Source organism: Bufo bufo, chromosome 1 (assembly GCF_905171765.1).
Source record: "Bufo bufo chromosome 1, aBufBuf1.1, whole genome shotgun sequence".
NCBI lineage: Eukaryota > Metazoa > Chordata > Amphibia > Anura > Bufonidae > Bufo > Bufo bufo.
In genome coordinates, this window is record NC_053389.1 from 229,479,158 (window position 1) to 229,503,976 (window position 24,819).

The 24,819-nt window shown below is 47.9% G+C and overlaps 1 protein-coding gene across 2 annotated transcripts; it reads left to right on the forward strand.

Annotated features, from left to right (window-relative positions):
- Positions 1 to 57: 57 nt before the first annotated feature.
- FOXM1 (forkhead box M1) lies at positions 58 to 24,100 on the forward strand. Of its 2 annotated transcripts, none has more exons than XM_040436196.1 (9): positions 58 to 135; positions 1,432 to 2,018; positions 3,565 to 3,713; positions 6,838 to 7,038; positions 7,126 to 7,254; positions 16,274 to 16,309; positions 16,587 to 16,650; positions 16,743 to 16,912; positions 23,124 to 24,100. In XM_040436196.1, exons 2-9 carry the CDS (start codon positions 1,472 to 1,474, stop codon positions 23,919 to 23,921), a joined length of 2,094 nt encoding a protein of 697 aa, XP_040292130.1. In that variant the 5' UTR covers positions 58 to 135; positions 1,432 to 1,471; the 3' UTR covers positions 23,922 to 24,100. The 2 variants fall into 2 exon arrangements, with proteins under 2 accessions (XP_040292130.1, XP_040292140.1); XM_040436206.1 differs by having other exon boundaries at positions 16,590 to 16,650.
- Positions 24,101 to 24,819: the final 719 nt, after the last annotated feature.

A 24,819-nucleotide genomic window follows, 5' to 3' on the forward strand; every position in this document is an offset into this window, starting at 1 on the left:
CGGAGCCCAACAGCATTGGTCGGAATGGGTCATGTGACGCGACGTTACCGCAAAGCGCGCAAATTCAAACTGCAGTAGGAGCCGACAGAGGGGAGCAATGGAGAGCCGGAGCTGTATATAGAGGCCCGCGCACCGGTACCGTGTGGGATATGTAGGGTGGTTGGAGGGCGCTATAGGCTGGCATGCTTCGTGACTGGTATGGGGGTTTGCTCGGCTGTGCCGCCATATATAATAGGCCTAGCCCTGTGTCCTCCAGCTCCATCTTTGGCAGGATAAGTCCCAGCATGCCTTGCTGTCCACTCTCCGGCCCGGGGCATGCTGCGACTTGTGGTTGTTCTTATGGTTCTGTAGCTTAGCGGTCATGGGGACATGTATGTATTGTATATACAGATGGACAATGCCTAATCTGTGTGCAGTGCTCTCCAATCTGCCCTATGGACAAGCTGTCTTCTCACAATGTGCAGTTGGTTGTTTCATATTTTGCAGTTTTTAACCCACAATTGATGTTTCAATTGACAGCTCAGGGCCTCTGCTTGCTGTCAGCGACTGGGAACATTCTCCTTTAGATCAACAGTGACGTTATTTTTATTTTTTTTCAATTGCTTCCTAGCTAGCTGTGTGCGAAACGTAGACCTGTCTCCTGCCCTGATCGTTCGGTACAATGTATCAGGATTGTAGCAAAACCTCAAGTGTGAGAAGTCTTTCAGGACCAGTTCACACTGCTGATTTAGAAAAACAGTTAAAAAAAATCAGTGCGTTTTTTTGTTTTTTTTCTTATGCATCTTTTTTCTGCCTCCTATTCCAGTGATAGTGAACCCTTTAGAGACTGAGTGCCCAAACTGCATGTACTTTATCACTAGCTATAATAGCCTGCCTACATTCAGTGCGCTGCCTGCGCCGTTCATAGCACGTCCTGCGCTGATGAAGGGCAGGAAAAGTCTAAGGCTCCTTTCACACTGGCGTTTTTCTTTTCCGGCGCTGAGTTCCGTTCTAGGGGCTCGATACCGGAAAAGAACTGATCAGGCATATCCCCATGCATTCTGAATGGAGAGAAATCCATTCAGGATGTCTTCAGTTCAGTCACTGATGACAGAGGAAATACCGCAGCATGCTGCGGTATTATCTCCGTCCACAATTCCGTTTGCATGCAGATTGCCGGATCCGGCAGGCAGTTCCGGCGATGGAACTGTTTGCTGGATCGCTCTGCCTCAAGTGTGAAAGAACCCTAAGGCATATTGGTACTGCTCCTATTCACTTCCATAGGGAGAGCGCTTGGTGGTGGCGGCTGGTCCAGGCTCCTCCAGCCACCACTTTGGCCCACTCCGTTCAAAGCAATGGGGGCATTGCTCGGATAGACGAGACAACCCCTTTAATGCAGTATTGTTCCAGCTGGTTCTACATTTTCTCTGACTTATCACCCTCCTCTTTAAGGAACTGTTTTTCCAATGGCTACCACCTCTGCCACGGCATCATGAGATCAAGTCCCCGAAGGCCACTTATATTGAGAAGACGTAGGTTGAACCTTCCGAATCAAGATGACCTCCGCAGCACTAGGACTCCTGAACAGAGACAGACCGCCATGACTGACACTGTAGAAAGTCAGAAGCAGGATCTGGGCCACAATGAATCAATCCTGCCAAAATCAGTAACCACCGAATTCAACCGGTTTCCTGAAAATTTGGTCTGTCCAAACCAAAGCACCAGTGTAGGAAATGCAGCCTCTCCTGCAGATTCCCCCAGTCTCTGTGGTGTTAAGGTCATGGGTCACCCAACCATCCCTGATACTCAGTTGGTAGTTATCCCCCCAGATTCTGATGTAGAAAGTATCATTCAAGCTCTGACTGTACGGGGAAAGGAGAGCGGTGGCCCCAACAAGTTTATCCTCATCACTGGGAGCAGCTCCTTCCACTCCCAAGTTGAGAAACTTGGACTCCAAAGCAAGGCCGCAGAGGAAATCGAGACCATACAGCTGGAGGCCTCAGCCTCATCTCATCAGTCACCAGAGGAAGAGAAGCAAGGTAAATACGTCACTGGTCGAAATAATCATTCTAAAATCAACATTTCTGCACATTTCTAATGGTCTTTGCATTTCAAATTCTTAGTCCCCTTTCAGACAGGCGTTGCGGGAAAATGTGCGGGTGCGTTACGGTAACACCTGCGATTTTTCTGCGCGAGTGCAAAACATTGTAATGCGTTTTGCACTCGCGTGAGAAAAATCGCGCGTTTGGTACCCAAACTTCTTCACAGAAGTTCAGGCTTGGGATCGGTGTTCTGTAGATTGTATTATTTTCCCTTATAACATGGTTATAAGGGAAAATAGCATTCTGAATACAGAATGCATACTAAAACATTGCTGGAGGGGTTAAAAAAAATAATTTAACTCACCTTAGTCCACTTGATCGCATAGCCCGGCATCTCCTTCTGTCTTCATCTGATCTCTGTGCAGCAACAGGACCTTTGGTGACGTCATTCCGGTCATCACATGATCCATCACCATGGTAAAAGATCATGTGATGACCGGAGTGACATCACCACAGGTTCTATTGCTGCACATAGATCAGATGAAGACAGAAGGAGATGCCGGGCTACGCGATCAAGTGGACTAAGGTGAGTTAAATAATTATTTATTTATTTTTTAACCCCTCCAGCGATTCTGTATTCAGAATGCTATTATTTTCCCTTATAACCATGTTATAAGGGAAAATAATAATGATCGGGTCTCCATCCCGATCGTCACCTAGCAACCGTGCGTGAAAATTGCACCGCATCCGCACTTGCTTGCGGATGCTTGCGATTTTCACGCAACCCCATTCATTTCTATGGGGCCTGTGTTACGTGAAAAACGCACAAAGAGGAGCATGCTGCGATTTTCACGCAACGCACAAGTGATGCGTGAAAATCACCGCTCATGTGAACAGCCCCATAGAAATGAATGGGTCGGTATTCAGTGCGGGTGCAATGCGTTCACCTCCCGCATCGCATCCGCGCGGAATACTCGCCCGTGTGAAAGAGGCCTTACAGTTTTTAATATCTCTGCTTGCTGCCAGCAAATGGAAGCCTTCTCGTTTACATAGGTTTTCAAAACCTGTCCTATTAATAAGGCTGCAGTTTTTGTCAGAATGTATCATTGTGGGGGGCAGTTATCAGCCTGAAGGCCACTATAAAATGGGAGCTGTGTTTAGATTGCATAAAGGGATATTTCCAACTCAGACTTTCATGGCTGAGATGGAAATAGCCACAGCAAGCCAGCTCTGATGTTTCTGTACCTCCCATAGTAGTGAATCGGAGCTACGCAAACTCAGGAGTTACGGAAACTATGGCACGTCGGCCGCTAGGCCATTTCCATTTCACCTACCCCAGGTGCTTACTGTGGTTCTTCCCATCGCAGTCATGAGAGACAGAGATGGGAATTACCATTTAAAGAAGATCTGTCACCACAAAATGCAGCGCTAGCTGAAAGCACCATGTTCTAGAGCAGGAGATGAGCAGATTGAATCTAGTAAAACTTGTTATTTTCGCATGGTTTTTCGAACATTGGATAATTTTGACTTCATGTTTACTCAGCCATTCCTAAGGAAGGACAGGAACTGGATGGAAGCCTTACCAACATACACTGGCTGGGGAACATGAGCTCTGATGGACTGGGACCATGTGATGTCAAAGTGGAATTTGCAGAGAAGGAGAACTGCACCCCTGGGATGGAGTCCTTACAGGTTATTCTCCAAATGGGAGTAGTCGTAGGTCTTTGTATTCATGAGCGCGCAAAACTGAACAAAATTCAGAAGCCTTTTTATGAAGGTATTTCTGGGGCTTTTTACCAGCTCTGACAGGTTGGTGTATTTAGTGGACTTAGTGGCCACTGGCTCAGCATTGATAGTAGTCACAATGCCAGAATTTTAAGTTTGATTTTAATACCAAGTAAAGAATTGTGATACTTGATTCCAATTCGATACCAACACATTAACCCCATGTTCCTGAGAAACATAGGTTAATGTGTATCGATTGCCCATAATGTGAGGAGGTACTTAATGGGGTCATTTGCTGTTAATGTGAGGCGCCAAGAAGTCTAAATTGATTAAAACTAATTGCCTCACATTAACAGTAACCCCATTAAGTACTTCCTGACATAATGGACCACATGGGGTTAATGCGTGAGGTACATGATGGAGTTAGTATTAATGTGAGGCACAAGGTTTCATCAATTTGGACCTCCATGTTACTCATATTAACAGTAACTATTCTCCTCATGTACCTCGCATTAACCTTATGTTGCACATTATATGAAGTGGTACTTGATGGGGTCACTTACTGTCATACCACTTGGAGGTACTAAAGAAGTAACACAAGGTGACTCAGATTCTGATATATACACAGTTGCAAGAAAAAGTATGTGAACCCTTTGGAATGATATGGATTTCTGCACAAATTGGTCATAAAATGTGATCTGATCTTCATCTAAGTCACAACAATAGACAATCACAGTCTGCTTAAACTAATAACACACAAAGAATTAAATGTTACCATGTTTTTATTGAGCACACCATGTAAACATTCACAGTGCAGGTGGAAAAAGTATGTGAACCCTTGGATTTAATAACTGGTTGAACCTCCTTTGGCAGCAATAACTTCAACCAAACGTTTCCTGTAGTTGTAGATCAGACGAGCACAACGGTCAGGAGTAATTCTTGACCATTCCTCTTTACAGAACTGTTTCAGTTCAGCAATATTCTTGGGATGTCTGGTGTGAATCGCTTTCTTGAGGTCATGCCACAGCATCTCAATCGGGTTGAGGTCAGGACTCTGACTGGGCCACTCCAGAAGGCGTATTTTCTTCTGTTTAAGCCATTCTGTTGTTGATTTACTTCTATGCTTTGGGTCGTTGTCCTGTTGCAACACCCATCTTCTGTTGAGCTCAGCTGATGGACAGATGGCCTTAAGTTCTCCTGCAAAATGTCTTGATAAACTTGGGAATTAATTTTTCCTTTGATAGCAATCTGTCCAGGCCCTGACGCAGCAAAGCAGCCCCAAACCATGATGCCTCCACACCATACTTCACAGTTGGGATGAGGTTTTGATGTTGGTGTGCTGTGCCTCCTTTTTTTTTTTTTCACACATGGTGTTGTGTGTTTCTTCCAAACAACTCAACTTTGGTTTCATCTGTCCACAGAATATTTTGCCAGTACTGCTGTGGAACATCCACGTGCTCTTGTGCAAACTGTAAACGTGTAGCAATGTTTTTTTTTGACAGCAGTGGCTTCCTCTGTGGTATCCTCCCATGAAATCCATTCTTGTTTAGTGTTTTAAGTATCGTAGATTCGCTACCAGGCATGTTAGCATATGCCAGAGACTTTTGTAAGTCTTTAGCTGACACTCTAGGATTCTTCTTCGCCTCATTGAGCAGTCTCCACTGTGCTCTTGCAGTCATCTTTACAGGACGGCCACTCCAAGGGAGAGTAGCAACAATGCTGAACTTTCTCCATTTATAGACAATTTGTCTTGCCGTGGACTGATGAACATCAAGGCTTTTGGAGATACTTTTATAACCCTTTCCAGCCTTATGCAAGTCAACAATTCTTAATTGTAGGTCTTCTGAGAGCTCTTTTGTACGTGGCATCATTCACATCAGGCAATGCTTCTTGTGAAAAGCAAACCCAGAACTGGTGTGTTTTTTTTATAGGGCAGGGCAGCTGTAACCAACACCACCAATCTCATCTCATTGATTGGACTCCAATTAGCTCCTTGAAGATGTCATTAGTCTAGGGGTTCACATACTTTTTCCACCTGCACTGTGAATGTTTACATGGTGTGTTCAATAAAAACATGGTAACATTTAATTCTTTGTGTGTTATTAGTTTAAGCAGACTGTGATTGTCTATTGTTGTGACTTAGATGAAGATCAGATCACATTTTAGGACCAATTTGTGCAGAAATCCATATCATTCCAAAGGGTTTACATACTTTTTCTTGTAACTGTATTACATAATGGCAACATTGAGGTTAATGAGAGTGAAGTGCGAGTGCAGGTGTCTTCTCAAATAGCTGATCAGCTGGGTTGTCGGACCCCCACCGATCAGTTACTGATGACTAAAAGTCTCAGAAAACCGCTTTATCTCAATGTTCCTCTGTGCTGCTGTGCAGGTCATCCACTCGCACCATTCTCCTACCTTCCTGACAGGAGACTCTATACTATTTCCTCTGTAACTACTACTATTGCTACCATTCTTCCTGATATACAATGCATAATCAGTGATCTGCGGCTGTGGCTCTGTATAATTGGAAACTACACCTCCCACCATCCCCTGACAAAGCTGCTCTCTAGTGCACTGTAAGAAGAGAACAGGCAGGCAAAGGGGATGGCCCATTCCTATTCCTCAACTCCTGAAAGGACTCTGGCGAGGTTTGTCCTGAGATGGGCAGAGACATGTCCTGGAGCATAGTGTTCAGTGACCCGGAGATCCAGCATCCTCTGTGTGATGAGGAATGGCATATCCCTATGATGCAACCCTACCGCCATTCTCCTCCCTCCCTGACGCCCCTTTCATCAGCCCACTCTGCATTTTGACTGGTGGCAGTGGTCGGACACATCACAGTGGGAAGGGAGGGAAGCTCTCCCTCCTCTTCCACGTACGGCCACTGATGAGAACATGGTGTGCATCGTATTGTGCGCGCGCCACGTTCTATAATTGTAACGTCTACAAATCTGCATAATATTTCATTACCCGGTGCAATCACAATTGATCGAGCATCTGAAGGGAACCTTTCCTTGTCAGGTGTTCCTATTTTCTTCATTTAGAAATGTGTTATCTGACCCTTGGTTACTCTTTTCTGCACTCTCAGGTGGAGGAAGAACACAGAGCACCCGCAGCCTCTCAGCTGTGGCAGGTCAGTGCCTTTGAGCGTCCTCCATACTCCTACATGGCTTTGATCCAGTTTGCCATTAACAGTACGACTTCCAAGAGAATGACCCTGAAAGACATCTACACGTGGATCGAGGATCACTTTCCTTACTTTAAACACGAAGCAAAGCCTGGTTGGAAGGTATTGTACTCAGACAGGAATAATACATAAAGATGGAGAGTCAATGTTAGTATCCGCCGATCATCTCTGGATATTGTTCCTCCATAGAATTCCATCAGACATAATCTCTCCTTGCATGACATGTTTGTGCGTGAGACCTCTAGCAACAACAAGATTTCCTATTGGACCATACATCCCCATGCCAACCGCTGCCTCACCCTTGATCAGGTATACAAGGTATGTGTATATATGGCTTCCATCTTTCCTGGAATAGCATAAGTTATTCTTAGCTCTCATTATCCTTGCTTTTTTGTTCTGGTTTAAAAACAGAAAAGCGAAAAAGAATTAAAGCCCTGGATCCAGCAGATGCCGGGTACAAATGGCACCCGACAGATGCCATTGTCTATCTGCCATTAACTGAGTTACTCTTTGTTACACTCCAGAGCTGTCCTCGATATTCTGTTGGAGTAAAAAAAAAACTGACCCTGAAGTTGACTTTTGACAGTGAGCTACCGGTCCACTGTTCAGCGCAGTACTGAATAATGAAGACGTTCCTCCCTGCCCTGCTCTCACTGCCTCGTGTGAAAATAAATATATATATAGGAACGGCGGGGTCCTAATTTAATTTGGTGCTGCAATGTCAATGGCGAGCAGGTAAACAGAATAGAGAAGGCAGCACTCGCACAAGTGCTGCTTTCTCTTCAAACAGCTGATGGCTCCGCCGATCTGATATTAAAGGGAACCTGTCATCAACTTTATGCTGCCCATACTAACGACAGAATAAAGTAGAGACAGGTGAGTTGATTTCAGCGGTCTGTCATTTATAAGTTAAAAGTAAGTGGTTGCCGAGAACAAACATCACAATCATTGCAGACTGGGCCTGGGAAAGAGTCCGGCCACCTGAGAAGAGTCATGGTTATTCATGACTTCCTGCTCTCCCGCCCACCTGCTGACTGACAGTCTTCTACCTAGTTTTCTCTCTAGCAGAGAACTGCCAACCATCAGCAGATGGGTGAGAGAGCAGGAGATTATGAATAACCAGGACTCTTCTCAGGTGGCCGTGACTCTTTTCGAGGCCTGGGCTGCAATGATTATGATGCTGGTTTTCAGCAACCACTTACTTTTAGCTCATGAGTGATACACAGCTAAAATTAGCATCTCTGTCACTAATTTATACTGCTCTGAGTGTGGTCAGCCAAGTTGATGACAGGTTCCCTTTAACCGCCTCCGGATCGCCTAACGCAGGATTGCGTTCCGGAGGCGGTCGATTTGTTCCTCCTTGACGCGCCGGCGCGTCATCTCGCGAGACACGAGATTTACTGTGAACGCGCGCACACAGGAGTGCACATTCACAGGATCGCAAGGTAAACGAGTGGATCTACAGCCTGCCAGCGGCGATCATTCGCTGGCAGGCTGTAGATGCGATTTTTTTATTTTTTTATTTATTTATTTTTTTTTTTTAACCCCAAAAAGGTATATTAGACGCTGTTAACAAAACAGCGTCTAATATACCTGCTACCTGGTCCTCTGGTGGTCCCTTTTGCTTGGAGCGACCACCAGAGGACACAGGCAGCTCTGTAAGTAGCACCAAACACCACTACACTACCACTAGGAGTCTGACACTAGAAACAAAAAAAGTGTTGGCTCCTCCCAGGTGCGCTATACTCCTCTGCAAGAGCCGAGAGATATCAGTCTAGTTCTAGTGTCCGTTAGGAGGCAGACATGACATGATATTTTATTTTCGCAGGTCATCCTGCTAAAATAGATTTTTTTTTATTTTTATTTTTTCTCCCTTGCAGGTTTCGACCTGCTGCAGGGGTGGCTCCATCGTGTTCCACTTTAGTTGTCCCCCTGCGTGCCCGTACTCGGGTACCTGGCAGCCACCCAGTCCCCACTTGAAACTGCTTCCGCAGTAGAATTCCGGTGGACCCATGGTTCCCATGTTGAGTCCGCCGAGGGGGTGGTTATTGCTGCGCCTGAAGACGTCTGAAGGTAAGTTGGATCCATTGCAGGGCCCCTGTTCCCCTTCCCTTCCACCCACCTCTTCCATGTGCCTCTGGCACTTCTCCACTCCACCTGGCGGCCATGTTAGTACTAAGGGCTCCTGCTTCTGGCCCAGGCTTTTTTCCTGACTACCGCCCCTTTAAGGTCACGGCAGTCTCTTCCGGGTCTCGTCTATTGCGCTCCGTTCTTGCGGAGCGGTCTGCTGGCAGGGGATACTTTTACTTGGAACTGGTCTCCGGTTCCTTCCTGGCATGTCGGTGGAGTCACCGCATCTGGGAGGCGCTTTGTATGTATGTGTATCGCGTCGGTCTGGGTTTTTAAACTCATTCTCTCCTGCAGAAAAACCCTCCGGTTTCCCTTTGTTTCTTTCGGCCGTTCTGCCCCCTCTGCGGGATGCGGCTCTCTTCACCCCGCCCTGTCGGGCCTCCGGACGTCGCAGCAGTCGCGGGCTTCCCTGCCGGCTGTAAGGTTATTATTCCTGGCTTCCCGGGCCTTTATTTCCTCTCCCTCCCCTTGTGGGCGGCGGGCTTCTGAAGGGGAGTTCTTTCCCGGCCGGCTCCTTCCTTCCTTCTCCTGAGGTGATCGGTCGCCATCTTGCTGCAAGCTGCTGTGCTCTCGCTCATCCTACTTTTAACTCCTGCTGTCCGGGACACAGCACCATTGGGTCCGGTAGGCAGCCTTTGCCGGCTGACTTTCTTTTTCCTTATAGGCTCTCCCTGCCATCATGTCTTCCTCTGGTCGGGACCCCACTCCCCCTTCCGCCATTTCAACCCACTATGCCTGCTCCCTGTGTAGTAGGAAGTTTCCATGCGGTCAGTCTAATCCCCTCTGCGCTCAGTGCCTCAACCCCAGGGCTGCCCAGGCCCCCCCCCTGCAGGTCCCTCTGTGTCGGTTTTTCCGGAATGGGCTGCTACCCTGTCCCCAAGCCATAGGAAACCTGGCCAGCCTCTCACAATCCCTGGCGCAGTCCCTGGACCGTCTGCCTGCGCAGATTGCTGCAGCCTCTAGCAGGGATTCTCCCGCTGGGGATGTACGTTCTCGTTCTGGCACGAGATCCCGCAAGCGACCTCGTACTGTCTTGGCCGGATCCCACTCCTCCTCAAATACCCCGGATCACTCCCCGGTTAGGTCTGAGTCTTGCAAGATCTCCTCTTCAGCCGCTCCTGGAGACTCCTCCGATTCTGAATCTGAGCGGGGCTCGGCGATGTCTGTGGCCATCCAGGATCTTATCAGAGCCGTACGGGACGCGCTCCATATACAGGACGACCCTTCCTCCTCTTCCCAGGAGTCTGTGTCCTTCCGCCGTTCTAGACCGTCCACTATGGTGTTCCCGAATCACGAGGATCTTGATGCACTTCTAACTAAGGCATCGGATGATGCACACCTTACCAAGGCATCGGATGTCCCTTATCCTTTTTCTGAGGAATCCGTCAACCTATGGACGGTTCCTCCTCAGGTAGACTCTCGGGTTGCCCGCCTTGCGAAGGCAACTACACTTCCTCTGGCTGACGTTGCTTCCTTGTTGGATCCCGCTGACAAACGGGTCGACTCTTTGGCCAAGTCCGTTTTTGTGGCAGCAGGTGCCGCCATCCGCCCTGCGTTTGCCGCCTCTTGGGTATCCAAGGCCTTGGCTACCCATCTGGGCAAAACAGCTTGTTCGGGCCTTACCTCCAGAATCCGCCCAAGGGGAGCTGGCAGCGCTTGCGTCTCAAATTTACCTGGCATCCAAGTTCCTTTGCGATGCCTCTATGGAGTCGGCCCGCCGCTCCGGTCGTGCGGCCGCTAACTCTGTGGCCATCCGCCGCACCATCTGGCTTCGCTCTTGGGCGGCGGATTCCGCCTCCAAGAAGGCATTAATTTCCCTTCCTTTCCTCAGTGGGAAGCTTTTCGGTAAACGTTTGGAGGAGCTCATCTCTGAGGCCACTGGTGGCAAGAGTTCTCTTCTTCCCCAGAATCAGTCTCGCCGCCGTCGTTTTCCTGGTTCTTCCTCTCGTGCGCAGCCCTTTCGTTCCTTTTGGGCCCCTCCTGCCCGATCTGTCAAGAAGTCTACCAGACCTTCCTTTTAAAGAGGACCTTTCACCGATTATTACACTATGAACTAACTATACAGACATGTAGAACGGCGCCCGGGGATCTCACTGCACTTACTATTATCCCCGGGCGCCGCTCCGTTCTCCCGCTATGCCCTCCGGTATCTCCGCTCACTAAGTTATAGTAGGCGGAGATTCCAGTCACTAAGTTATGGTAGGCGGAGTCTGCCTTTGTTCTGCTCTAGCGCTGGCCAATCGCAGCGCAGAGCTCACAGCCTGGGAGGTTCTTTTCTCCCAGGCTGTGAGCTCTGCGATAGAGCGAAGATACCGGAGGGCATAGCAGGAGAACGGAGCGGCGCCCGGGGATAATAGTAAGTGCAGTGAGATCCCCGGGCGCCGCTCTACATGTCTGTATAGTTAGTTCATAGAGTAATAATCGGTGAAAGGTCCTCTTTAAGGCCAAGCCCTCATGGCATGCCAAGCCCAAACCTGCTCGCCCCCAGTCCACTAAACCACCTTCCGCATGACTCTGCCCCGGTCGAGGTGGGGGGGGGGGGGGGGGGGCGCGCCTGCTCGCCTTTCAGGATATCTGGCAAGCAAGTGTGGAGAACGCCTGGGTTCTGGAGGTGGCCTCCTCCGGATACAAGATCGAATTTTCCGTCGGGACGGTTCTTCCTGACGTCGTCCCCCGTCAGAGCAGACGAGTTTTTTCGGGCCATTCGTTCCCTTCGTGCTCTCTGGGTCATTGTTCCGTTTACGTTTTCTGGGCTTCTACTCCAATCTGTTCTCGGTTCCCAAGAAGGACGGTTCGCTCCGTCCAATTCTGGACCTGAAGGCGCTCAATCATTTCGTCCGCGTCCGTCACTTCCGCATGGAATCCCTCCGGTGGGTGATCGCCTCCTTGGAGGCGGACGAGTTCCTTTCGTCCATCGACATTCAGGACGCCTATCTTCACGTCCCCATTGCCCTCTCCCATCAAAAGTTCCTTCGCTTCGCGGTAGGTTCTTCTCATTTTCAATTCGTCGCACTGCCCTTCGGCCTGGCCTCTGCCCCGAGGGTTTTCACCAAGGTGCTAGCGCCCCTCGTGGCCCTTCTCCGCGCCAGGGGGGTCGCACTTGATGACGCACCGCCCAGGAAGCCCCAACTGCCCTAGTAGAATGCACGTTCAACCTGGAAGGGGGAGCACGGCCCTTCGCAACATAGGCCTCCTTGGCGGCCGACCGAACCCAGCGAGAAATGATGGCCTTGGAAGCAGGCAACCCCTTACGAGGGCCCTCAGGGACCACAAAAAGAGAATCCGAACGACGGAAGGGCTCCGTGAGACGAAGATACAGGCGAAGAGCCCGAACCACATCCAGGCAATGGAGAGATTTCTCCCCAGGGTGAGAAGGGTTAAGGCAGAAGGAAGGAAGGACAATTTCCTCATTAATATGAAAAGAGGAGACCACCTTCGGGAGAAAGGAGGGGACTGGGCGCAAAACCACCTTGTCCTGATGGAACACCGTGCATGCGCGTCCTGGGGAGGATGGTGGCCTCATTCGAGGCCATTCCCAATTCCACTCCCGGGACCTTCAGCTGTTCATCCTATCCAGGTGGAACAAGTCCCCGACAGGGCTCGATCTCCAGATCCGTCTCCCTCCTGAGCTTCGCCTGGATCTCTCCTGGTGGCTGGATCCTCGAACGGTGTCCCTGGATCGGTCCTTCCTTCCCCCCCCCCAGCTGGGGAGTGGTCACCACGGATGCCAGCCTCTCGGGTTGGGGGACGGTCTTCGAGTCCCTCACCGTACAGGGTCTTTGGTCTGCTCAGGAGTCCTCCCTGCAGATCAATGTTCTCGAACTCCGAGCGATCTTCCTAGCCCTATCTCACTGGACCCCACGTCTCCGCGGTCTCCCGATCCGAGTTCAGACGGACAACTCCACCGCCGTAGCCTATCTGAACCACCAGGGGGGCAGCAGGATCCTGATGGCCCTACAGGAGGCCTCTCGTATCCTGCGGTGGGCGGAGAATCCCGTTCCCGTCCTTTCCGCCATACACCTCCCCGGGGTCGACAATTGGGCGGCAGACTTCCTCAGTCGTCAGCTCGTCGACCCGGGCGAATGGTCTCTTCCCTCGAAGTGTTCCTACAACTTTGTCACCGTTGGGGGACTCCGGACGTGGATCTCTTCGCGTCTCGCCTCAATTGCAGGCTCCCGTGCTATGTAGCGCGGTCCAGGGACCCTCAGGCTCTCGCGGTCGACACCCTAGTTCTGCCCTGGTCTCAGTTCTGTATCTTTTTCCCCCCCATTCCTCTTCTGCCCCGAGTGCTCAAGCGCCTCAAGGCAGCCCGAGTTCCGGCAATCCTGGTGGCTCCGGATTGGCCCCACAGGGCGTGGTACGCAGATCTGGTGTTTCTGCTCGCCGACGTTCCATGGCGACTTCCTCTGCGTCACGATCTCCTTTCTCAGGGCCCTCCACCCGAATTTACTTTAGCTTCGTTTGATGGCGTGGCTGTTGAGACCGTGGTCCTGAAGGCCCGCGGCCTCTTGGACTCGGTCATCCAGACGATGCTGCACGCTCGTAAGCCCCAGTCGGCCCGCATTTACTACCGGACCTGGAGAGCTTATTTCGCCCTCTGTTTCTCCATCCCTAACATCCTGGCCTTCCTTCAGGCTGGCTTTGAGAAGGGCCTTCGCTTAGCTTCTCTCAGGGGGCAGATTTCCGCCCTCTCGGTCCTCTTCCAACGTCCTGTGGCCTCGCGGGCTCAGGTCAGGACTTTTCTCCAGGGTGTTGCTCGCTGAGCCCCTCCTTTTCGCTTTCCGGTGGAGCCGTGGGCCCTGAATCTCGTTCTCAGCGCTTTTCAGTCTTCGCCCTTCGAGCCTTTGGCAGAGATTTCTCTGTCGTTTGTTTGTATAAGGCTGCCTTTCTGATGGCCGTTACCTCCATCCGCCAGGTCTCCGAACTTGCGGCGCTTTCTTGCCGTTCGCCCTTCCTGGTGTTCCATCAGGACAAGGTGGTTTTGCGCCCAGTCCCCTCCTTTCTCCCGAAGGTGGTCTCCTCTTTTCATATTAATGAGGAAATTGTCCTTCCTTCCTCCTGCCTTAACCCTTCTCACCCTGGGGAGAAATCTCTCCATTGCCTGGATGTGGTTCGGGCTCTTCGCTGTATCTTCGTATCACGGAGCCCTTCCGTCGTTCGGATTCTCTTTTTGTGGTCCCTGAGGGCCCTCGTAAGGGGTTGCCTGCTTCCAAGGCCATCATTTCTCGCTGGGTTCGGTCGGCCGCCAAGGAGGGCCTATGTTGCGAAGGGCCGTGCTCCCCCTTCCAGGTTGACCGTGCATTCTACTAGGGCAGTTGGGGCTTCCTGGGCGGTGCGTCATCAGGCATCTGCTTCCCAGGTTTGCCGGGCCGCCACCTGGGCGTCAGTTCACACTTTCTCAAAGTTTTACCACATTCATTCCCTGGCTTCTGCCGACGCCAGTCTAGGGCGGAAAGTTCTGCAAGCAGCTGTGCTTTAGACAGCGGCATGGCGCTTCCTTCTTCCCTCCCTCGGGGACTGCTTTGGGACGTCCCATGGTGCTGTGTCCCCCAATGCCATGCACGAGAAAATTAGATTTTTTTTGTACTCACTGTAAAATCCTTTTTTCGTAGTAGGCATTGGGGGACACAGATCCCACCCTTGAGTTTCTTCTTGTTTGAGGCCCCGGAGTTGTCGGGGTCCCCCAGTTGAAGACTTGTTGGCTCTGGTTTTTTTCCTTTTGGTTCTGGTGTGCCGTTCCTACTGCTCTTGTACCGACTGATATCTCTCGGCTCTTGCAGAGGGGTATAGCCCACCTGGGAGGAGTCAACACTTTTTTTTTTTGTTTCTAGTGTCAGCCTCCTAGTGGCAGCTGGGCATATACCCATGGTGCTGTGTCCCCCAATGCCTACTACGAGAAAAGGATTTTACGGCGAGTACAGAAAATCCCAAAAAATTTTGCAACAATTTCGATTAATAACAAAAAAATTTAAAAATGTCAGCAGCAATGAAATACCAACAAATGAAAGCTCTATTAGTGAGAAGAAAAGGAGGTAAAATTCATTTGGGTGGTAAGTTGTATGACCGAGCAATAAACCGTGAAAGTAGTGTAGTGCAGAATTGTAAAAAGTGGTCTGGTCATTAAGGGGGTTTAAGCTAGGGGAGCTGAGGTGGATAATGACCTATCTTGAAGATCATTGAGGATAGGTCATCAATATTACAAACGCTGACAACCCTGTTACAAAAAAAAAAATGGCACTTACTTTTTGACCTGTACTAATCCTGGCTTAAGTTCTGTCCTAATCCAGTGCTGCACTCGCTATTCTGCTGGTGCAATAACTGTTTACATATATTACTTATCCTGTACTGATCCTGAGTTACGTCCTGTATTCTACTCCAGAGCTGTACTCACTATTCTGGTGGATTCACTGTGTGCATAAATTACTTATCCTGAGTTATATCCTGTCCTGTACCAGGCTACTTTAACATCTGTGTTTTCCCTTCTGGTTTTGAGATCCGGCAGAGGATCTCAACCTGAGGAAAAACGCTTCAGTTTTGTCCCCATTCATTGTCAATTGGGGCAAAACCGAACAAACTGGAATGGAGTCCACCAGAGTGCATTCCGTTCCTAAGGTGGTATTCACATGGCCGTATGTATTTTGCGGTCTGCAAAACATGGATCCACAAAATAACGATGATGTGTGTGTGTGTGTGTTGCATCTGTTTTTTATTTTATTTTGTGAACCTATTCTCTTTAATGGGTCCATCGTCTGCATTTGTGGCCTCGAATGAGACCTTTTCTATCCCTTGTGGAAAGCACACAGATCAAGGTGTCCTATACTTGGCTAAAAATGTGGTTCATGGACCCATTGAAGTTTGAGGACCACAAAATACATGCGGCTGTGTGGGTGCCTCTTACACTCCAGAGCTGCACTGACAATTCTGCAGGTTGTTGCCCCTCTAAAAGTTTAGCTGAGCTCCTGTACCACAATATTTCCTCTACTGGGCCTGATGTAAAGACACTTTCCAGAATGTACATTACCAAAGCATGCCATGAACAAGCAGGAAGTGCTTGGAGATTCAAACCTTGAACTCTGATATATTATGAATACAGCTCTGGAGTGTAACACAGCTGTTGACAAAGTAACATATTGCACAAGTACAGCCTAGCCTATGATTCAGGACCAAATGTCTATTAATTATTATTTTCTGTCCCTTCACTTGTCAGGCCTCCAGCTCCACGTCCTCTGCGTGCAATGAACCAGTAAGAATTTTTATTCTTTTATCTTTCTGTATGAGGCCTGTGTGAGTTTCCATGGCATAGATCTCCCTCCCTGCTAAAGGACTCTTCCAGTTTCCTGTAAATTAAAGATCTCATGAAAAAAGTTTGGCATTCATACCCGAAATGTATGAAAGTAGTAGAACTTTGATTATACAATGATTCATCAGGGTTATATACATAATAGTGGTAGTAGTTATGGGCTTTGACCTGGGTGTATATTGGGTGGACTTGATCTTGTATTTTATTTATTTTTTATCAGCAGCAAAGAAGGCTGATACCGGAGCCGAGTAAGACTATGCCAAGTGTCCCGAGTAGCACCAAGGGTGAGTTGACATCTTTATTCTGCACAGCTCCTTGTGAACAGCTCATACTGTAAATTGAGACTCACCTGAGAACCTGCCTCTGCTTTTCCAAGCTCCAGAGCGGAAGATGAAACCTCTCTTGCCGAGGGTAGACTCCTATCTGATTCCCGTACAGTTTCCTCTTACGCAGTCCCTGATGTTCTCTCCAGTGGAGACATTTAGTCCAGATCCAGGAGCGTCTGATGGACCTCACAGCAGTAAACGGGTCAAGATTGCCCCCAAGGTTAGTATTGTTGAAATAAGACCTATGTCCATCAAGGTCAACCAAGGGATGGGGATGAAGATGAGAGGAATGGGGAAACCCGAATTCTGCACATTTACATAAGAATTAAATAGGCTCTGTCAGCATGATCAACTGTATTAAACCAGGCATACTGGTAGGGCTCATCATGCTGATTATAACTATACCTTTCTTTTGTAAGTATACTAAACAGCTGCAGCGATATCAGCATTTTTATCCATATGCAAATGATCTGTTTGGTGCACTAGGGAACGGGTTGAATTCTTAGAGCACTGCTTTGTAACGTCCCCTGTGCTCTGCAGTCTCCCCCTCCCCTTAATTGACAGGGCTAGACATCCGCATGCTGAAGGCAGAGCTCTGTCCTAGCATGTACACTAATTACTGTAGCCTTACCACATTGAGGTATGCTTAGAAAGCTTATATACAGGTTACTGCTTTTTTCAAGGCACAATATGAGTATAAAGACCTCAGTAATGTGTTAGCTTTCTAAGCATAGAAAAGATTTTCTTCTCCATGTGGTAATGCTATATAGTTAGTGGTAATTAATCAGTCTTGCATGTAAAGATCCCAGGTTTGAATCTTGGGAAAGACTTTCAGATTTCCTTCTTTAGATATGTTTTTTTTTTTTTTTTTTCTCCGTCATTTAACCCATATAAATAAAAATGGTGATGTCACTGCAGCTGTTTAGCATACAGACAAAAGAAAGTCATAGTTATAATCAAAACTAGGGATGAGCGAAGCAAGATTCATATCCTAGATCTAAAGTCGCTTTGCTCAAAACTTCCTTTTAATGGTGTACTGATATCCTTATCCATACAGCATTAAAATGTATGGGCTCCGGCAAGGGAAATTTGTTATCGCCAAAGTCCAGCGAATAAATTCGGGATTTGATTTTTCAACTTGAAAACCATTTTAAAACTTGGTTCCCAAGACAGCTTCTGTACCGCGGTACCAGTCAGTACCAAAGCTGACTTCAGATACCCGTTTTAAAAATGGTTTTCCAGTTGTATAATCAAATGCCGAAGTTAAGTCACTTTAATGTTATATAATTTTAAGAATTCATTTAAGCCCTCTTAAAACCACCAACTGTTCCTGCTGTGACCATGTCCTAGGGTAGACTATTCCACAGATTCACAGTTCTTATGCTGAAGAAGCCTTGACGCTTCTGAAGACTGAACTTCTCCAGATGGAGGCAGTGCCCCTTGTCTTTTGTTGGGATTTTACATGGAACAGCTTTTCCTCTCAAGACTAAATACATGTAATTCTTTTAATATTGTTCATAACTAAGATCCTCCGTGCCCCTTATCAGTTTGGTTGCCATCCTTTGTACTTTTTCCAGTTCCAGGGCATTCTTCCTATGGACTAGTGCCCAGAAATGAACTGCATATTCCACATGAGGCTGCACCAAAGCTTTTTAAATTGGTAATATTACATCCGTGTCTCACGAGTTTATGCCTCATTTAAAGGGGTTGTCCGGGTTCAGAGCTGAACCTGGACATACATCAATTTTTACCCCAGCAGCATCCCCTGACTTGAGCATCGGAGCAGTTCACCGGCACTGATGGGCGGGATTTAGTAAAACGGCTATGGCAGCGCTAAAGCCCGCCCATCAGAGCCAGTGATGTCACCGAACACACTGCCGGGCGGAAGTTTTCGCCCGGCAGTGTGTTATGATAAACAAAAGAGCCAGTGCCCTGTGCGATCTAGCGCAGGGCAAGAGAGCGCATCATGCTAGCCTCAGGGGTGCTGCCTGGGTGAAAATTAAGGGTATGTCCGGGTTCAGCTCTGAACTCGGACAACCCCTTTAATACATTACAAGCAGCAGACTACAAGTTCATCGAAATACTTTTCAACAAGTGATTTCTCCCCCCCCCACCCACATTTACTATATATAATAAATTATTTGTACCCAAAATGCATAGTGTTATATTTATTCACAGTCCAAGTCAGCTTGTAGTTTATGGACATCTTCCATAGACTGCACAGTACTACATAGCTTGGTGTCATCTGAAATAATAGAGACAGTGCTACTAATCTCATTCTTGATATCATTAATAAATAAGTTATATAATGGGGGACCCAGCACTGAACCTTGGGGTACACCACATGTAACCAGGGATCATTCAGAATAGGAATCATTGACCCCAACTCTCTGGACACAGTCCTTCACCCAGTTTTCAATCCAATTACGAACTAGACTTTCTACGCCTATAGACCTTATTTTACTTAGTAAATGTCTGAGGGACAGTATCAAAAGCTTGTACAAAGTCCAAGAACATTAGCCACATGTCCAGGCTTCTAGTCACCTCCTCAGAAAATCGAAATAAGGTTAGTCTGACAACTTCTTTCCTTTGTTCATATGGAATACAGAGAAGTTTGCAGTGTACGCATATGCCATAGTAAAGGACCCTTTAGAAGACTGACCTGTGATCTCCATGGGGTAGCTCCACCTACAGTTAAAAATGAGAGCCCCTACCCCAAATCTGGGGAATAAATCCTGAGCTTCTCCATTAAAGTAAAATTCTTTTGGTCTCATGTTGATGGTGCAGACATTCTGGTATGTCTCCTGGACACAGCATTGCAAAACAGCTTGAAATCTGAAAATGCTGGAAACTGTTTTCACCCTTGTCCTAATATTTCTCACAGCTGAGAGTTTGCTACAATTGTTTTCAGGCAAGACCTTTGTGAAGTAAACAATGTGGACTACACATACGGTTCTGTGACAATGTGGACTACACATACGGTTCTGTGAGAAAAGCACACGTGGAAAAAGGCAGCATGAAAATATCGCACATAAAAAAAAATAAAAAAAATGCCATTTATGCACTCAAGAAAAACCTGGCAATGCAGTGATATTGGATCTGCAAGTAATGTGCTGTGTGTACTGTTCATGTGCAGATAAAAACAGATTTGAACACCGAACACAGTAAGGGCTCATGCACACGACTGTGTGCTGGCCGGGCCCATGCGGTGGACCACAAATTGCTGTCCGCAATGCACGGGCACCGACTGTGGGGCAGCCGCATGTGAATCGCGGACTCATTCACTTGAATGGGATCCGCATCCGACGGTCCACACTGCAAAAATGTAGAGCATGCATTACTTTTTTGCGGTGCAGGGGCACGGACAGAAAACCCACAGAAGCACTCCGTAGTGCTTCCGATCCGTGCCTCCGTTCCGCACCACATCTCCCGGATTGCGGACCCATTCAAGTGAAAAGGTCCGGGATGCACACGGGCAGTAGGTTCTGAGATGCAAGGACCTTTAGCCCGCCCCCTTCCACATGAAAGTACATAACTCACAGCCATCCTGGATTCCGACAGCAATCCTGCAGCCCCAGGATGGCTGAGGGTATGTCATGATTTCAACTGTATCTGCATCCTGAGGACACACATACGGTTAAATGCAATGGTGAGCCAGAGAACCATCCGCGCTCTGCTACATTCAACGGCCTGTGCACTCCCCAGTAATAGGCGCAATGCAGTGACATCTTCACGCCTGCTGAGCTGGAGAGTAGACACAGCTCCGTAGATGTAAATATTAAGAGATCTAGGGGAGGTCAGAATATGGCGATGCAAAGAAAAAAATTCCAGATTTTTACTAAAACTAAAATTAACCTGGTTATTAAAACACACAAAATTAACCATATAAATGTGGTATTATTGTAATCATACTGACCCGGAGAATGAAGGTAACAGGTCAGTCTTACCACTCGGGGAACACCATACAAAACGAAACCCATGAAACTATAGCGCAATTGGTGTGTGGGTGGGTCCAAGTTCACCCCACTTGTTTTTCTTCAGCTTCCCACTACATCCTATGCAATATTAAATGGAGACATTAGAAAGTACAACCTGTCTCACAAAAATAAGCTCTTAAGTCTATGTGAACGTAAAATTTTAAAAAGTTATGGTTCCGGGAAGGCAGGGAGTAAAAAATGGAAAATCACTGATTCCTTTAAGGCTTAAGGAAGTATAACTACTGTGGAAGGGGAAACATAACTGCTGTGTGTTGGCACAAAGGGGGAATAACTTCTCTATGGGGGCACTAAGGGAGCATTCTACTGTCTTGGGACAGTAAGGGGGATAACTACTGTCAGGGGCATTCTACTGCTATGGATATGTAGAGAGAATCTCTAAATCGCACATCCTCATACCTATGCTTCTGATATACAACTGTTTTCAATTATCAGCATTTCTTATGATAAAACATGGCTATACAGCGATGCTATCAATCATTTGCTGTGCACTATAAAGAGGCAATTAGTATACAGTTTGATCAAAGCGCATAGGCCCACTTACCGCGACAAGGATGCCTCTTGTTTAAGTGGGAACCTACTCTAACCATGGCGCAGAGCCGTGCGGCGACCGACACGCCTCCACACCGCTCCAGCAGGCAATGGGATCCAGCAGCCGCACAGCGGCCCCACTGTACAGTGAGGCCACATGGGCCCCGGGTCCCATCACTCCACCAGCACGGCACAGAAGCAGAGACGGCCGCCGTCCAGCGCCGCATGTGAACTGGTGCAAATGGCTCACCTGTTCACAGCCTCTCAGGAACTCCAACTGAGATGTGGTAGGAATATATAAACCCTTTGCAGACTTCTGCTAATAAAAAATTCTACTGCTATACCCATTCCATTCTCCACCTGGTGATTAGTGGTGGGGGGTGCAGTGGGAGAGCGCAACCCACCATGTGTCAGCCACACAATACCAGCATACCACTGTTAGCCACAGAACCCTCATGACATATACAATATCTCGTGACCTCTGCAACAAACAAGACGAGCAGGGATCTGTAGAGACATCCATGGGGCAATGTAGACAGAATCCAGCAGCGAGGACCAGGTAAGTATGAACCCCACTGTGGGTTTAGCCACTCTTAGAAGGTCTAAGTTTAGTCTTCAATAACCCCTTTAATATAGACTCAAAGCTCTCTTCATACACTGCCCGCTTTTGAGTAGCAATGAATTATATTAAGATAAAATGAGCATATTTTCTGGTTACATAACATACTCACTGCAAGAAGTGTTTTCAGTCACTTTGTTTAAATATATATATATACAAAAAAACAGCAGCACAGTTAGAAAAAAATCGGGTGCAAATCCTCAGGGATGGTATGCAACCATTCTACTATGTAATATTTCCGAAAAAATAAGGCATCACTCCAAATCGGGGTGAAAGGTGATGACCCACTTTAGCCTGGGAATAAATTGGGTCATCACCTTTCACCCTGATTTGGAGTAGGGATCGACAGATATTGATTTTTTTAGGGCCGATACTGATAATTTGTGAACTTTCAGGCCGAAATGTTTATTGTTAACGTGTATTTTTTTTTATTTTATTTTTTTAATCTTTCTTTCATTTATACTTAATATTTTGGGGTGTGTTTTTTTTTTTTTTTTTTTACTAACTTTTAGCCCCCTTAGGGACTAGAACCCTTGTCCTATTCACCCTGATAGATCAGGGTGAATAGGAGCTCACACTGTCCCTGCTGCTCTGTGCTTTGTGCACACAGCAGCATGGAGCTTACCATGGCAGCCAGGGCTTCAATAGCGTCCTGGCTCCGATCGGATGAGCAGGGGAGAGGGGATCCTGTGGCCACTGCCACCAATGATTAAAACTGGGGGGGCGCACTGCGCCACCAATGAAGAGAAATCTCTCATTTTATTCATATACAGGAGGCGGGAGCTGGCTGCAGAATCACATAGCCGGCTCCCGACCTCTATGAGCGGTAGCTGCGATCCGCGGCACCTGAGGGGTTAACTACCGCAGATCGCAGCTATTGCTCATAGAGGTTGGGAGCCGGCGATGTGATTCTGCAGCCAGCTCCCGCCTCCTGTATATGAATGAATGAAAGGCTTATCTTCATTGGTGGCGCAGCGGCCACAGCCCCGCCCCTTCTCTTGTCCTGCTTCCTTCTCCCCTGTGCTGCTGAGGGAACACGGAGAGCGCTGAGAGCAGCGCGTTCTGTGTTCCCAATACGTTATCGGTATATCGGCAAAATAGATGCCGATACAGATAACGGTCAAAATACTGAATATCGGCCGATAATATCGGTAAAACCGATAATCGGTCGATCCCTAATTTGGAGTGCTGCCTTATTTTTTTGGAAATATATATATTTATTTTATTACAGCTAGTAACAATATTGAAATGGTTAACAAGTGATGAATGTCTGGTTTTGATGACAGGTTCTACTGGAGTCGGAGCAGCCCTCCCTGCCGATCCCGGCACCACCTGATAAGACGGAACTGGGCTCTCCAAAAATGCTGCCATCCCTTCTTTCTCAGTGCCAGCGCATAAGTGGTTCAAGGAGGAAGCAGCAGCTGGTGACCCCCAGATCTCAGGAGCCAGAACTGGTTCTCCCTGACACCAGTTTTTCTGATTCGGGTTTGGACACGGATATATCTATCCTGCAGGACACAAAACCTCAGGAGGCGCCATCTGAACTTACTCAAGACGAGGGCTACTCTTTCAAGACCCCTGTTAAGGAGAGGTTGACGAAGCCCCCTGCTTCATCCACGCCAAGCAAACCAATGAGCGAAGTTTCTTGCCTCCAGCTGTGGGAATCTGAATCCCCACTCACCAGAGATCCCCTGTCAGAATTCAGCCCAGTCCGAATACCACGGGGACCTGCCCTTACCCCTTTCAAGGACAGTTATGGGACCCTCAGTTTTTGGGAGACTCCTTTTAAAGATCTGCCTTATTTTGGTTCCCCCCCAGATCTAATGGGCACTTCCCCTCCTCTTTCCTCTCAGTTGGAAACACTGGAGACTCCTACTGGAGCTCGCAAACACAGAGGCTGTTCCAAGGAGCTGCAAGTAGGGGGCTCCACTAATCGCTCCCTGTTGGAGGGGCTGGTGCTGGACACTAAGGACGAAAGCCTCAGTAAGATCTTGTTGGACGTTAGTTTTAGTGGGCTGGAGGAGGACAATTGTGCAGGCACTGACAGTTCATACTGGGGACAGCTGTTCAACGAGCTGAGGTAGCCCCCTCCACCTGTTAGATCCCCGCTCCCCCTACATAAATAAGTAGTGGTCTCTGGTGAAGGGATCAATGATCTCAGCACATTGATTGGGGGTGTTGATGCCCCCTCTCCCTAAAAAAAAAATAATCATGCAAGTATCCGTCTTTGAATGGATAAAAAAGCCATTAAGTTATACCTGGAAAAGTTGGGTGACAGCCAGTAGTTTTGCTGTTGTGGGTTTTCTACGGTCCTGAATGGCCATTAGCGCCTTGTTAGGCAGCCATATTGAAACAGATGATGTATTCCTAAACAGATTGGCCATTCAGGATTCTGCGAAAGCTTTACTAGGGTCCTGACTATCTGCTAGTGCCTAATTGTCACTCAGCTTTCCCAGAAAACTTTAAATATTGGAATCTGTTTGAGGAGGATGACCCAAGTGGGGGTAGCTAATGGTTTTGGGTGTACAACGCCCTTCGGGGGTGGGGTGTGATTTGTATAGGTTCTTAGGGTAACTTTATAAATGAGGTTCTGTAATGGGGTGCTGGGGCCCGAGGCACCGTTCACTGCCTCCTATATATTTATTTAAGTGTTGATTTTATATGAAGACTTTGTCATATGTGGCTGTGTACATAGTGTATGTGTGTGTTCTGAGGTGCAGCCGCAAGTCACGGTAATACTCCGTACATGATTTTATGTATGGCATACATCTCCAACCTCCCACCCAGTTGCAGGGGAGTCCGAGAGAAAGCTCTCGCATCCTATGAAGATTAGTCTCATCAAGCAGAGTTTTGCACCAGTGATGAGATGTCCCCAAAACAAAGCTAAGGACATTCCCTCTGACACTTGATTGACGAGGCCAGACTTCTCCGCTAATGGCGCAAGAACAGAGCCTCTGCCTTCTTGACTGAGCGTGCGCTGTT